This window comes from Agelaius phoeniceus, chromosome Z (genome assembly GCF_051311805.1).
Source record: "Agelaius phoeniceus isolate bAgePho1 chromosome Z, bAgePho1.hap1, whole genome shotgun sequence".
Classification (NCBI taxonomy): Eukaryota; Metazoa; Chordata; class Aves; order Passeriformes; family Icteridae; genus Agelaius; species Agelaius phoeniceus.
Window position 1 is genome coordinate 74235573 of NC_135303.1, and position 16096 is coordinate 74251668.

The 16096-nt window shown below is 36.2% G+C and overlaps 1 protein-coding gene across 3 annotated transcripts in view; it reads right to left on the bottom strand.

The window, feature by feature from the left end:
* KIF2A (kinesin family member 2A) overlaps window positions 1-16096 on the bottom strand; it is a 58108-nt gene that overhangs the window by 24646 nt on the left and 17366 nt on the right. For all 3 annotated transcript variants that reach the window (XM_054652017.2, XM_054652015.2, XM_077172224.1), the window contains exons 2-8: window positions 9559-9653; window positions 8187-8306; window positions 7701-7755; window positions 5550-5672; window positions 4897-4997; window positions 2422-2517; window positions 1628-1682 (exon numbers count right to left, since the gene is read on the bottom strand). In XM_054652017.2, coding sequence (XP_054507992.1) covers window positions 1628-1682; window positions 2422-2517; window positions 4897-4997; window positions 5550-5672; window positions 7701-7755; window positions 8187-8306; window positions 9559-9653 — 645 coding nt within the window. The remainder of the gene's footprint in view (window positions 1-1627; window positions 1683-2421; window positions 2518-4896; window positions 4998-5549; window positions 5673-7700; window positions 7756-8186; window positions 8307-9558; window positions 9654-16096) is intronic.

Below are 16096 nucleotides of genomic sequence, written 5' to 3' on the forward strand. Positions count from 1 at the left end.
AGTCAATCCAGACAACAATTGATGCTGAGAATACCTAATGGTTTTGGTGATAATTCTGCATTTTTGAGATGACAAAACAAATTAATTTTAGTTTTTCCAATCATAGGATTACAGGCTAGCATCTTTCATTCTTTTATGCTTTCCTATGATTTTATGAGAAATACTGTTTCTTGTGAACTGAGTGTTTTCAGGAGATTGTATCATGTGGGTACTAGATTATCATCCCCTTCAGAGATTATTTATCACAACTTTTTTACTACTGTTTATTCTTAAAAATGCATAACAGCTGTAAGCATCAATCTCATTTTTACTTAGACATTCATATTTCTACAAACACCTCTGATCTACTTTTTTAATAGCTCCCAACCACTAATATCACAAAATCAAATCCTACTTCTGAATCCCAACTCATGTCCCTTAAAACCTGTTTTCATTTACTGTGATTTCACTTTGTTCACCTCCACCACAGGTAGAAAGTCACATTTTTCCCAACAGTAAAATTAAAAATTAAAAGAAAAAATAGAAGCAGCAATGTGAAAGGGAAAAATAAGTCAAAACCGAACTATATACTGGTATCAACATATGTATGGGAAAGGGAACACCTTTCTCCCATTTTCCTCTGGGAATGCTTCAGATAATCCTAAATGTGTACTTCTGACAGTACAAAAACAATAAACAGCATCCCATGTTGCATCAGCATCAGAGTGGTGCTCGTTTTGAGTCCTTCATCTGAACAGAAGAGAAAGAGAAGGAAAAAAACATCTTGCACCACTGGATTCAGACAGGCTACAATCCAGTAGGCATTTGTGTTCTAAATTCCCACTGAAAGTAAAAAAGCTCCCTAGGAAGTCAAAATTTCAATTAAACTAGAATTGAAAGCTGAACAGTTTTTTGTTGTTTGGTTCTGGTTTTTTGTTTGTTTTTTTTTAATACAGACTCTAGTCTGATGAGCAGGCAGTAAGAAAAGTAGCTTAAACACTCATCATATAAAATAAAAAGTCATTAAGGAGTTCTTTTAGTACCTAACCATTTTTTTAGTGGCATTTGATGTGCTCTAGAGTAACTCTGCCAGCCCTGAGCAACAACTCCAGGGGAAACAAGTCTTCTGTTTGCCTGCAGTCCACTAGCCTTGTGAGGATGTCTTGGACAAGTTCAGACACCAACCATGTCATAAGATACCTCCTTGATGTCTGATTCAAGATCACTTGGAAGTACAAAAATATATATACAAAAACATGTATGAAAGTTTTCACTGTGTAACTCTCTGCTCAGGAGGTCACTTGAAGGATACTTCAAAAAAACAATGATCCTAATACAACGTAAGAATAGTGAAGAGATTACAGCAGAAATAATTTCCAGATCAACTAAATACATGCTAGATGATCTTGGGAAAAAATCACACTCTTCCTGTGCCTCACCTCCTACTACATGAAACTGTGGAAGGTAAACTTCTTATCTCCCCAGGTTATGACAAATCTATGAATTTTCTAGGTTTATCACACATATTGTCTAATATAAGAGCTTCATCTCTTCACCTAGTATTTCTAGAGTTGTTTAACACAAATAATGTTACTATCAGAAGCAGCTTTTCAGATAAACAAATGAACAAAATCTTCAACAATCATACCTTTCTTATTGAGTGGTCGTTTTCGTACACAAACACAAATCCTGTGCTCATCAATCTGCAAAGGGAAGTCTTTCAGTGAACTATTTCTCAATTCCAGTTACAAAATATTTAACTTTATTTGACTTAAACAAAGTGAAATTTCCAAGACAGTGAGTCATCTGAACATGTAAAAACCCCTTGTGCCTGCACAGTAGCCAAGAACCCAAAAGGAGAACCATATGTTAACAAAACTCCCCACAGACAGTGATCTAATCCAATAGGTACTATTGGACTAGGCAAGCAAGTCTAGCTTTAACAGGGTAAATATGCTATTGACAGAAATTATCACATTCTCTGATTTCCACAGAATTTGAGTTTTGATCATTTAAGGATTCCACTCCTCTGACTTGGCTGCAAACCAAAATCACATCACCTTCAAAGATCAAATAATAATCATTATGTTGAAGACAGCTCTTCAAATAAGTTTCATGGCTTTGTGTGCACATCCCTTAGCATCCCAGGAAAATTTACCATACAAAGGCCGAGTGACTACTTAGTACATATTGGCATTATTTAATAGTAAAAATATATTTAAATAATTTAATAACAGTTTAGTAAAGTACAACTTCCAAAACCTATTCATTTCAGTATCAAAAAATTACTAGAAAAATAAACCCATGTTATATTAAATACTAATATATATTAAAATACCTATTTTTTGCATTAACAGACAGAAATATGCATGAGAAAAAAAAAGAAAACACACAGCAAAAACAGAGAAGAGTAACACACTTCCATGCTGCTGGCATACTTACAGGATCTGCAGTTGTCAGTGGTCTATAATCCAAACTTCCCCTGAAATCTCTTATCATGCACATAATTTCATAGTTTGGGTTTGTAGCATCAACATCCTAGGAAAAAGTAAGCAACAGAATTCCTTCTATAATTTTTCTTTCCAGAAAAGGCATTAATTGATTAACTATGATCTTTTTTTTTCCTGCAAAACACCAGAAATGTCTCTTGCAAGTTTAATACAAGTTTAATGCCTTTTTCCACTCTGATGTAGCTAATTTACTGACCATAAAGGAAACAATTATATGCTTCCCATGTCATTTTGGTTGCCATATAATAGAAAATACTTATTAATTGAGGAATCATTAATAGTCTACTCAAGAAAGAGAAATTACTCCTGCCTTTGCTAGCACCTTCACACTGAAGAAACATATAGTCCACACTTCCTTATCTCAGGTATGGCACTCTGACAAATGCACAGATATTCCACTATACAGGAACAATACACACACCACAGAGGACAGTGCAGGAACCCCAGTTGCTCTAAACACAACCCTGCGGGATACAAGCCAGTTAAAGCAGCTTGGTCCTAACTATTGGTCCTGTGTTAATTACACACATATTTGGATGCATTACAAATTATTCCCACACCCCCAGCAAAGCAGAAGCAATCCCAAGGATACTCAATAGGCTACATCCAGGCTGTGATGGGTTTGGCTGAGATAATTTTCTCCATAGAAGAATGTGATATGCAGCTCTGTTTTGGATTTGTGCAGGAAACAAGGTTGATAATACATGGATGTTTTAGCTACTCCTGAGCAGCACTTACACAGCAAAGTCACTTTTTGGTCCTCACCCAACCCCGCAAGCAAGGCAGTCAACACAGCCAGGACAGCTGACCCCATGACACAGGAACAGAAGATAACCCATCCTTAAACTTGGAGCAATCAATACCAGAGTGAATGGACATGTCAGACGCCATGCATGGAGCACCAATACGCTGAGCCTGAGCCTACCCTGTTTTCCGCAGAATTGATGAAACAACTTCCCGTCACTTCTCCCTGCAAATACCTGTTTTACAACACTTCAGGACATGTTGCTGATGCCAAATATAGCCAGTTCTGGTGCTCAGACCCTTCTAAGTTTTGCATGGCTACCCCCACATGATATAAAATTTCTGAATCACAGCTGGCTGTGGACACAGTGTAGGCACTCTCAGAAAGCACCAGATTTAGGTTACTAAACTGAAAGGGAGCTGGCTCATTCTTTGCACTTGTGACACAGCCAATCCTCAACTCAGAAAAAACTGTGTCCTGGTGATCAGAAGTTTATTGTACCTTGATGCCATTCACTCTCACTACACTGAACTAAAAACTGCTGACAGTAAGTCTTCACAAAATGCTTCTTTATAACATTCAGAAAAGAGTATTGTTTATCATGGAGAAAGGATTTGCCTAATATTCTTCAAGCCCTGTTTAAATGTCTTACACACTAGCACTGCTTGGTGAATTATTGCTGTGTTTCACAACAACCTACTCAAACAAAAGTTTAAGACTCAGATGCAAGAGGAGTGTTCACAGAAGCAATAAAAAGAAAATTTTACAAGTAACACCACTTCAAACTATTTTGATATATAAAGCCAGAAATGGTAATTCCTCACACATAAGGACATTTTAATGTTTTGTGTAAATGGATGTAAATTATAAAACACAAATTTAACATAGGTGATTTTAGGTCAACTTTAGGAAGCATTAAACCATGAGAAGTAAATTGTGTGAATGATTTACTTGATGGTGATAATTCTCATGTCAGCAGCAGACTAGTACTATCTCTTTAGAGACTAACACATACACACACTTCTGCCAACAAGATTACACTCCTAGCTTTGCTAAAGCTTTTACACTATTGTGACAGAAAATCATTTAATATTAAGAGATTTTTCTCAAAGGATTAGCAGCTTCATTCATTTCACACAAGTTTTTAACAACTGGCTACCAAGCTGCTAGCATGATGAAATTACAAATGTATAGACTAGTTTAAAGAAAGAAACATTAGAAGTCACTGTTAAAACATGAGGCTCAAATAGACTTATAAAGCATCAAAGATTATAATGAACAATTTATCAAAATGTTGTATTACCTCCTGTAGAATAACAGACCTCTCTAAAAGTCAAAAGGTTGGTTATTGTCAAAAATACATTTTCCCTAAAAAATAGCTAAGATCAGTAGTTGTACTCTAAAGAACATGCAGCAAGACAGCAATTGAAAGCAATGATTTCTATAGGAAAAAAAAAAGAGGGGGAAAACCATCTAAAGTAGTAGTAGCAGATTATGAGAACAATCATATGAAACAACAAAATATTTGTCAAATCTTGACAAATTTGACACTTACTTTCAAGATTATCACAGTTCATAAAAATTATTAAAGACAGAAAAAAGCATAATTTTGCAGATTTCTCTTGCAGACGTATGATTTTCAGTTGAGCTAAAAATACTAACCTGAGCTCTCTTTTCTCTAAGTTCCTGCTGCTGTAACCTTCTTTTTTCACGCTTCTCTTGCAATTTTTCAACCTCTTTTACACAGTTAGATTTTCTACGTGCTTAAAGAAAAAGATGCAATTTAAAAATACTTTCCATATTTACACTGTAAACTTTAATTAAATTAATGTATCAATAATTAGAATGCATCAAATATTTACTATATTTTCAAGCAAATCTGTTTAGTGAAGAATCATTACGGCATTTAAATTTCTAAAATGCATGAAATTTATTAGAAAAATGCCATAGGAATGGGACAATAATCACACAAACAAAAATATATGACCTTGAAAAAATACTTGGACAGATACATGTGATCTCTTGGTTTGAATTAAAAGTAAGCCCAGACAAATTAAAAAAAAAATTGGAAAAAAAGAGCACTAAAAATACCACCATGGTTAAAAGAAAACAAAGGAAAAGCAAATTCTAAATACTAGTACAATTATGATGAAAATGAACATCTGTTTAGCCACAGCTTTCTGAGAAGCTCCTCAAGGAAGCTCACAGACAACTGAACATGTAGACCATTTGTCATTTATGCATAACAACATAATCCAAGAGAATGTACATGTAATGCCCAGAATGAACGAGTCCTTGATACACGGTTTACATACAAGGGGGTCCAAATTCCTTTTTTGCAGCTTGAACTGGAGATATATCTGAAACACTACCATTCTGTTGAGAGGAGGAAGACTGCTCGGGAAGCTGAGTAGGTCGTGCACGTGCAGAACCAACCACTGCAAAGGAAAGGCAAAAAGCTCATCTGGACATGGAGGAGTAACCTTTCTACCCATTTCTGAAATACTTTGTTAAGATGAGATAAAATGAGGCCCCTTTCTAAACACAACAATTTACTGTGGATGAGGAGGAGCCATAATCATGGGAAGTCTATTAATAAAAACATCTGGTATGCAGACTTTTTTACCCTAGTGCTGTACAACATGATTATTAAGTACCAATGCTGCATGTGCATATTTTTAAATCCTGCAGAATTAGTACAACTTACTATACACACAGAATGAATCATTTACTTGGAGATATGCAGTCCTGAAGCATAAAGTGCTTCAATTTTATTAATATTGTAATTATACCCAAAAAACTAGTAAGAAAAGAAGCCCTGGTGTTTCACATTCTCTAGATTGCACAAAATGCCCCAACCCCATTAAGCCTATGATCATTGGAGGAGCAAAGCAAAAGAAATTAAGGCCAATGAAGTGCAGCACAATCCCTAAGTGGAAGAAACAAGCCTTTTTGCCTCTATACCAGAAGGGATACAAATACAATCAATATGTCTAAACTTATGCATTGATTCTATATGTGCTAAGAATGCCAGCTTCTGAAAATGCTGTGATGTCTTTTTCCAGTGAATGCAGTGGGAGTGGTGAGCATGTAAGCATGTGTGATAGAGCTGAATAGTTTAAATTGTATTTCGAATAGTTGCTTCGACCAGCTCTGCTTCAGCTGGCACATTTCCTGCACACACTTAAAACAGAGTGTGTCAGAAGAGTACTGAAGTGAAGGTATCAGCTTTGATCAGTAGCCAGAGATGAGACTCCAAGCAAAGGCCAGCACACTGTACAACACGGAAACAACTACAGAAACAAGTTTTGAACAGGACAGACAAGATGAATGCCATCATTCCACATATCATAGGAGATCTAGCTTATAGTATAAATTGACTAGATAAAATAAGACAGTGTGCTGAGAAAAGGTAAATTATATGGCCAAAAAGAAAAATATTTAGGCCAACAGTGAATGGTAAGAGGCAGGGTACACATTAAAATACAAGTTACAGGGTTATTTCATACTAAACAGATAATTTACTACAAATGAAAAAATGTATGGATGTGAGGATACTCCATCAGTGAGACATCTCATATTTAAACCAGACTATATAGGAAAAAAGCCCCAAAATACTCTTGTATTTTCAATCTGCTTAATACCCCAGAGCCAAATGGCAGAAGGGCAAAAGTGGTCCATATCAGAAGAATCTGATTACTTGTAAGCCTACTTGTTTTCCAAGTTTAAACAGATGGACTGGAATCTAGTCTGAAGAAATGCTAGTAGATTATTGTTTGGAAGAAGAATCATCATCATCATCACCATCATCAGTACAAGTCAGTTAAGTTCAATGTAGGGGAGAAAATGAAAACAATAAGCAGTCACTATTCTTCCACAATTATAGATGCATTTTATCTGTATTCATCCAATACATTCTTTTCACCTATTCTCTTGTGGCAGTTCAGCAATTTTTTTCACCTTTTTTCACTATACTGTAGAGTGATAAAAAAATCTATAGGACTTAAGTATTCTTATATTCTTATGACTGTTCACACACAGACCATTACAAAACAACAGGCTGTTAAGAAAAATAGTTTAAAATTTGAACATTTTAAAAATTCAAAGCACGCTACTTAGTGTATACTGAAACATTCAAATAAGCGGAGGACACCTATATATAAAAAGTCCAGGCATGATTTACCATTGCATAATTAATTATCTTCAAATTTCTGCACCATCAGTTAATTCAGCTTAACTTTTATAATTATATATTGCTTAAACTTGCATATAAATATTATTTGTATAGGGTGAATTCCTAAGTATACACAGGAATAATTTTAGGAATTATATACTGTATCTTTTACATGTCAGAGGCCTACATACCAAATAAGAAATGCAAAACTATTAAGGAATACAAGATAAACAGGAGGTTAAAATGTTACCATATTTTTAACTTCATTGAAATGGAAAGAGATAACTTTTACCTCTATTATCTCTGGCAGGAGGGTCATTCTTATTAGGTAACACAGTTCGTCGACTCTATAAAGAAAGAAGTCTCTCTTATTTGATCACCATATTATTGAAAGCATAAACTGCAGCCCCACTTCTGCTTCTTTCCAGTGAATTAAAATAACACAGCACCAACAAAAGAGATTTGATTGCAAATCCCAGCAGGAAAAGTGAAGGGATGAAGGTTGATTGAACTGTCTGTAATGTTTCAGAAAACTCCAAAACCTTTTCTTTATCCCTCATTAAGACATTTAGTTATACAAATATTAGTTCCCAACTCCCTCTTCCTCAAACCTATTCTTAAAAAAATTTAGAAATCCCTATTCAACACAGGAAAAAGAAAAGAACACTGTTATGAAATAGCACCACAGACACAAAAATTAAGTTAAAAATTCTAGCATAACATCATGTATAGAGCTACTGTAAAGTTACCAAGAACATATTGCATAGATATTACCAACCTTCACAATTTTGTTTACTTTGGCTGATGAAGCAGGTGGTGGTAGTGTCTCTGGGCTAGGCTCAATATCATCATCAGGTGCAAGATCTGGGTTAAGTGAAAATATGCTCTCTAAATCAATCTGTGAAAAAGAGCATAAAACACATTAATGACACTTGACATAAATCCTCTCTTTATCTCCTGTTATGTTTGACAGTAAACAGTAATTATATTAAGTGGTTTTACTCCACAATTTGTTCATGCTAAGATCTGAATTATTTTCTGTTCACTAAAAATAGATGAATCTTTGGTCTTTGTATTATTTGAAAACACTTCATTCAGTAAAGGGATGAATTAAAATGACCAATAGATAGCATAATTTTGTAAGGTGATCAAACTTAAAAAAAAGAGAAATAGCTAGTATTACTATGGTAATTTGACAATTACTGCAAAATATGTAAGACATTCTGTAACATAAAAAGAAGGAGATCTCAGTTATCTTAAATTTCCCAGACAGTGCACAAGAAATAAATTGCAAAGGCCCCCAAAAAATCAAACCATAGCTGAAATCATATTAAATTTATCATGGGTTTGGTTTTTTTTTAAAGTATTACTGACTGTCATTCAAACTGCTGTAAAATGTAAGGGAAGAGGGGCAGGATCATAAAAATATGATTTTGTAAAAATGTTGATGGAGCTTTGGTCTCTATAGACTTCTATTTTTCTTTGCTGAAGCTTTCAAAGACTTCAGTGCTGTATAGATTCTGTGTGTCTTCAGCTGATGAAATCTCCAGGACTTTCTCATGGCTTTTTTTTTCCCCTGTGTTTTCACAAAACCAGTGAAGTGTAAAGTACAATTATTTCTGATATGCTTCTCCAAACTTAAACTGGCTAACATGGTCCAAAATTTAAAGGAAGATGCGGTTGGAAAGTGTTACACAAAAAGACATAGTTTCATAAAAAGGCAAGGCTGGAAAATTGCTGCCAAGAATAAGTGAATAAGCAAACAAACTGGCAGTTAAATTCCTCAAGAATATAAAGACAAGAAAATTTCTAGTTTAGCTCTCCTACTAGTTTCCTGTCTGAATTGTGTGTCATTCTCACTCTTAAAAAATTTATTTTTCTACTTGTAAAAACTGGATAACAAAGTCAGCCTTTGAACTCTCAAAATCAATAGATGACAACATCTGTCTAAAAGCTATGACACAGAGCTCAGGAATTCAAATTTACAGCAGAAAACAATGTGCTCAACACTTTCTGCACAAAACAGTCTGTAAGCAAAGAATCATGAAGTAAATTAAGATTTATGTCTCATTTTTGTTTCCAGCACAAATTCCAAGTAATATTCATATAGATTACACATTTGTTTTAAAGTTCTAAAAAAATGAGCTTACCTCTTTCCCTTTAGTATCCCCATTTTCAATCCATTCAACAGTTACACTTTCATTATCTTCATTTAGAGATGTTACCATAGCTTGGTGAATTCGGCCTAGAAAGCAAACACAAAGTGATCATTTATTGATGGAAATGATCTGGTGGAAAAAATTTCCAGAATATATTTTCATTCCTGCACTTAGTCATATAGAGAGAGGTAGGAAGAAGATGATTGAAAAAAACAAGGTGATAAATAGAAGGTGGTTGTAGGCCACACAGTGTGAAGTGGCTCAGACCTGATCCACTAGTAGAGGCTGTAATGGGACAGTCAACATCCAAGTGAAAAGCACAATCAACAGAAAATCCAGTGGTAAGTGAACAGAACCTCTCAGGAAAGCCACACCACTTAGACTCTCTGTCCTCAAGAACAGAAAACTCCAATACCAGAAGATTCCGACAGGTGCTAAAGGTCCCTTAGGTGCGCTTCACAAAGGCTCATTTGTCCCCCCTTCTAGACTGATACAACATCAGACATCTCAGCACTGAAATTAATCCCCTCGAAATTGTGCTCTGATTCTCATTTTTTATAGGCAACAATTAGGTGGTAGTCCAACTAAAATTAAACTGCCTGGAACAACATAAACCATTATTTTATAAAGAGCTACTTACACAGATTGCTAAGCTCAAGATGTGCAAGATCTAAAGGAACCAAGTCCCCACAAAGTAAGACAAAACCAGTAAACCTTCAGTAGGAATAAGGACTTTTCTTCTAAAATATATAGTACACTGCAATTTTTTCATGGCCTCTTTCCTATGCACAGTACAGTACAGCAACTGGAAGAGCAGGACAGTCATGCACAGACACAAAAGGATCAAGACCCAAGTGTCACATTGATTTCACATCCATGCTTTGCCCTCAAGTACCAAGAACTGAGGTTTCTAAAGAACACGAATCCAAAGCAACTGCTCCTCGCACACCCTCCTGTAATGATGTCCATACTATACAGAAGTAATCCTTTGCTCCACCTGCCATGAGCCACCCCCTAGGACTCTGTGCAGCTCCCAAAGCATGAGTGATCGTCCTGGAGCAGTTGTGCATATGCTGCTGCTGCTGCTGCTGCTAGGCACCTGCTCAGGGTAAAACGCAGTACAATCAGCACAGACGCTTCAGTCTGGGACTTCTCTGCCTTGCACTTTTTCTTCTTTTCTAAAGCTATTCGCCCCACAAACCCCCTTTAGTTTTCTGCTCCATTGATTGTTTCAGCTTTTTGTTTTAGACACTTCAGTCACAATTTGACAGTTTTCCAAAACAAAAAAATAAAGGGTTTTTACAGTCTTAAGCCTTCTAGGGCCTGCAGAGGGACAGAATGAAAGAAAAACCTTGAATGATATCCCAAATTATCTCAGCCAACAGTGAAAGTAACAAATGTATACCTTTAATACTTCTTCTATTACAAAGGCTGCCTAAATATTCACATCTAGTTAAGATTTAGTAAGAAGGGAGAAGTCAGGCAAGTATCACAGAAGGTAACAGCAAATCCCTGTACTGTCTCACAGTGTGTGGAGGAAGAGACTAATTGCAGCTCAGGTGAGGTGTAGCGCTCAGGAACTTGCAGAGCAATCAGCAGCCCTGGGCAGCATCACCTTCACCTCTGCAACACTCGCCTCACTGGCAGCACAGATTACACATGCATTTACAGCCTCCACTCTTCTCTTGGCCCAAAGCACAACAATCGCTCCCACACTAAAGCACGTTAAGTAGATTTTTTACATTCTAAATAAACGTCCCCCCCCCTTTTTGCTTCACTTAGTTTCTGTCCTCTGGCATTCTCTTGTTTTTATTTCCCTGACCCATGCTTTTTCTGAACAAACCCTTCCATTTGGGCTTCCTGAGCACCATTCTCACCATCCTGAATACACCTCTCCATTAATATTTCAGCATTTAATAACCATTTAATAAGGGAATAAATTTTGTGCAAAACCACTGTTGTAGAACTGTTTCAATGAGCTGTCTGGTCCTTCAGTAAAGTAGCAACAGAAGCTGCTATCTTCCTGTACTAATGCGACTCCAGCCTCTTCTGCAAAGAGTGTGCTGAGACCAGGCTGCAAGGACACAAAAACTCTGGGAAGTGGGAATTAAAGCTTACGTTGGTTTAATCTTCTGCTGCTTTTTTAAGGCCTGGCCCAGCTGTCAATTCAGAATCAAGAGAAAAACTGTTGTAATAAGTCAGCCGAGACTCCATTTTCTTCATGCAGGAAAAGCCCCATCTTTATTGTATAAGTCATATTTCAAAGGATTATCAGAAAACACTGTGTTAGCTCTTATAGGCTGACAATAAACTCACACTTAGTTCATTGGTCAGTACATGGCATTTTAAATATCTATCAATCTTCTGTATTTGTAATTAGTTTACATACTTTTTCTACTGATTCTCATGAGACAGATCCCTCATTATTACAGGTGCCCTTGTTTTTCACCAACAAATGGTTTGTGGTGTTAATGAACTCTCATTCCCAAGATTGCTTTGCCTGGGAACTTGCAAGCTATTGTTAGCTGAAGCAGCAGGGCCTAATCCATATTTTAAAAGACCTTTCTTTTATAACATCATTTACCTGTCTGCAACAAAATACAATGTATGAAAAATACCTTAGTAGAACATATTTGATACAATATTCCAATAATACTTAGTACATTACCAGATTTTTAAAATTTTGAAGAAAACCACTATTCACAGCTGAAACCTGTGACACTGTCACCAACTTTTCAGCCTGCAAATAATCACAGAGCCACCAAGTAAGTCCTACTATGTGTTTCTGTGTTCTGTTACTTTTGACAGAGAGCAAGTAATATTTTAAAAAGGTTTCATGTTTGCCATAACAAGTGAGAAGAGATCAAAGCAGGCTGATGAATGAACAGAAAATACCCCACACTCTAACAAACACAGTAAGCCAGCATGCCATAACAAAAGAATCACAATAAATCTTCCATCTCTGTGCCAGATTTCATCCCTTCTCTGGCCAAAAAAAGTCAGGGCTGAAAAATACCCATAAAAACCCACATATTAACAAAAATAAAAGTTATGTTCATCTTCCAAATATTCTGAGCTTAAACAGATAATGTTCACTACAGTGAACATTAAACTGGCAATGTACTCATACAATTTGTTCCTAAAAATTCTTTGTGTTACTAAAAGTTTACATGTTATTGAAGTGCCAGATAAAGCATTTACATTTTTACAATTGCCTCTTGCTCTCTGGAAACAGTATTCCATTATATTTTTCTAGTACACAGCTGAATACAGCAGCTGGGAAATTCAGGAATGCCAGCAACCAATTAGGCTGGCATAAACCTCGTCTAGCATATAAAGCAAGACCAAGCTACAAATGCTAAAATGTAGGAGCCAACTGGCAGAGTGTTTCAATGCAACAACCCTAATTTCTGGTGCACTTTTAAGAGCTGGTATCAAAATCTGACATATAAGCATGTCCATGTAAACATGAACCAGCATTATAAGCTGAAGAAGTAACAAGTAGTTCAAGAAGATGCACCTTAAAACCAAGAGAAGTAGAGCTGATACAACAACTCTTCACTAGGCATTTCCTTAATTTCTAGTGCCTCTCCTCACATGATTAGAATTCAGACCACAAGCAACTTTCTTTTTCTGAGAAGTTGTTCCATTTCTGTAGGGCTCCCTGTCACAGTAACAAGCCTGTCAGAGTTTGTGTTTGGACAATATTCTCAGGCACACGCTATGACTCTTGTTGTATGTCCCCTGTCAGGGCCAGGAGTTGGGACTAGATAATCCTGACAGGTCCCTTATAACTCAGCATATGCTATGATTCTATGAGTCTCAAAACTAATGGAGAAGTTATTTGAAAAAACAATTATTTGGGTAAGTATGTTCTGTCATACAGCATGTGACATCTGGCTAATCTCTAGCGACCAGAAAATACTGCTGCCAGTACAGCAGTAGAACAGAAAAACGTGTGATGCCAACACTTTACAATTACCTTAAATACACAGACATTACAATATTCTCACTCCAATCAAGTGAAAAACATCAATTCCCCATTCCCTTTCTTCCTAGCCATCTGATAAACATTTGACAAACAGAAGGAAGCAAGCATACTGATCTGATCTGCAGACTTACAATATAAATCTTCTCTATTGGGAAAGTTCTTATGGCAGTTAATGGTGAACAAGAAGGTTCATGAAGAGCAGTGAAAGCAAATAACCAGAGCTAAATCAAAGATTTTAATTAACCCTTAGCCTAGGTAGCAGTGCCAACTCACTGCAAATACTAAGTGCACTTAAGATTCTTACCTCTAAGGAAAGAAAACATTTTCTACCTACCAAGCTTCTCCAAACCACCACAATTTTGAAGCAGAGATCAATCAGAGTAATAAACCCATGGCCCTTTCATCTTCCTACTATTTTTCAGAGACATAAGTTATCAGTCTGAAATATCAGTTGCTGCCTAAATTACAGTTTGGACTACAGCAGTGGCTGACATGTGACAAACTCCTCTGTATTTTCCCAAGAAATAGAGCTGGACTACAGCTCTATTTCCCCACCCGCCCACATAACTGAAGTGTCTGCCCCGAAAAATGCTGTACTCACACATCTCATGCACAAGCTTTATGAAATCTTAGAAACAGCTTTGAGCTGCAATAATTAAAAATTACAGGCTCTGTATTGAGCTACAGAGAAGAGAGGTTCATTATTTCAACTATGATCCTCTCATTCCACCCCAAAAAACAGTAGAAGGACCGTGCCCTGCAGTGTTATGACCATCATATAGTTTAAGTCTTGGCAGCCCAAACACAGGAAACTATTTTTAGCAGGACCCAGCTGTAGCAATGTTAACAGACCCCATCTTGACTCGGGGCTTGCTCACCTTACATCGCTTGTACTTGCCACATCTTCAGAAGCACTAATGTGTTATATTAGCTCTGGCAGTGGGCTATCACCCAAACATGTAGCTTTTTTAAGGGCATCAACAGATTAGGTCAATGCAAAAATATACTACAATTTCACGCCTACTACAGTCTTCCTGAGGATGACCACTGCAACAGAAGCTACTCATGCCTTAAAAGATTATGATACACATTTGTGAAATTACTGTGATTTTCCTATTCATGTTCCTGAGTGACTAATGGGAATGTTACCTCATCTAGAGACACCTGGACATGACTGACCTTCACCCTCTGTCAACTGATAATCAAAAATTAAAATTGTAAAAAGCAAAATTTTCTTTATTTTCTTTTAAGTAATATAAACTCCAAGTTAAATATATATTTAAAAAAAAAAGTTTCAGAGAAGCATGAGGCTACAAATACAAAAGCAGCACATATCAGACAGAATTACTGTAGTCCAGAAAACTATCTTCTGTGCTACAAGTTCCAGTTCCTGGCAACGCTGGTGGAAGAGCTTTCCTGCTCTCACAGAACTCAAGGAGGAAAAAAAACCTCACCAAATAATGCCTGTAGCAAACTTTAAGGAAAGAATCCCAAGGAAAAAGAGAACTCCTGGCTTGGTGTCTCCATCAGTGTCAACTATGGGGACGTCCTTATTCACCCAAATCATTGTTTGTCATAGCCCTCCCTGCACTACACAGACAATCCTGCTGCTCATCCTCAAGGAAAAACCAGTACTTACTGCTGACTGATGCTACTTGTTCCACAGCACCAAATGTATTTGATTTTATTTTGTTTCAAAGTTTCATTTATCCACATATCAGTGGATATCGTATTTTATTTTCATTATATCTACTACTTTTACACCACTTTTGTTTTCTTAAATCATACAAATTTATTTCAGCTCTGCTGGCCTTCCCTATTGTCTTGTCTGTTACCTTAGTCACAGTGTTATCACAGCATTGAATGGACATTAAACATGCACAGCCCCTACAATATTTCTAAAGTTTTAGAGATATATATATATATGTATATATATATATAATTTTAGTATTTAAGAACTTAAATACTAAAATTAAGATATAATTTCATTAAATACATATATTAATATTTATTTTTGTGAATCATCCCTAGCTGCTACCAACTCATTTTGTTGTATTATCTAAATTATCACAGCAATACTCAAGTTCTTCATACATATGTTACAACCACACCTTATCATCTCTGTAAACATCTACAATGTAAGAGACAGGGATTTTGAGAACAGAAAGTTGTATTACCCAAACCAAGTTTCCCACTTCTGCCTATATGGTTCCAGCTTTGAATTAAAATCTAACTTAATCTTTGTCCCTACATAAAAACCTACCAAACTCAGAAATATCCCAAGCTAGGCATGTAGGCAATTTCTGTGCAAGTACCAATCAAACATAGTGCTTTACAAAAACAGAGTTCACAGATATTACTGCCAGTCCACAAAGAAATGAGGAGGGGAGAAATAAACAACACACAGACATGTGACTGAGCTGTGTATAACATTTAGCTTCAAAATACAAATAGCATATTTAATGTTCCTCATACAGCAAACAGGACATAAGTCACTTTTTGGTTTTCCATCCATCCAACACTAACAAGCCACTCCAC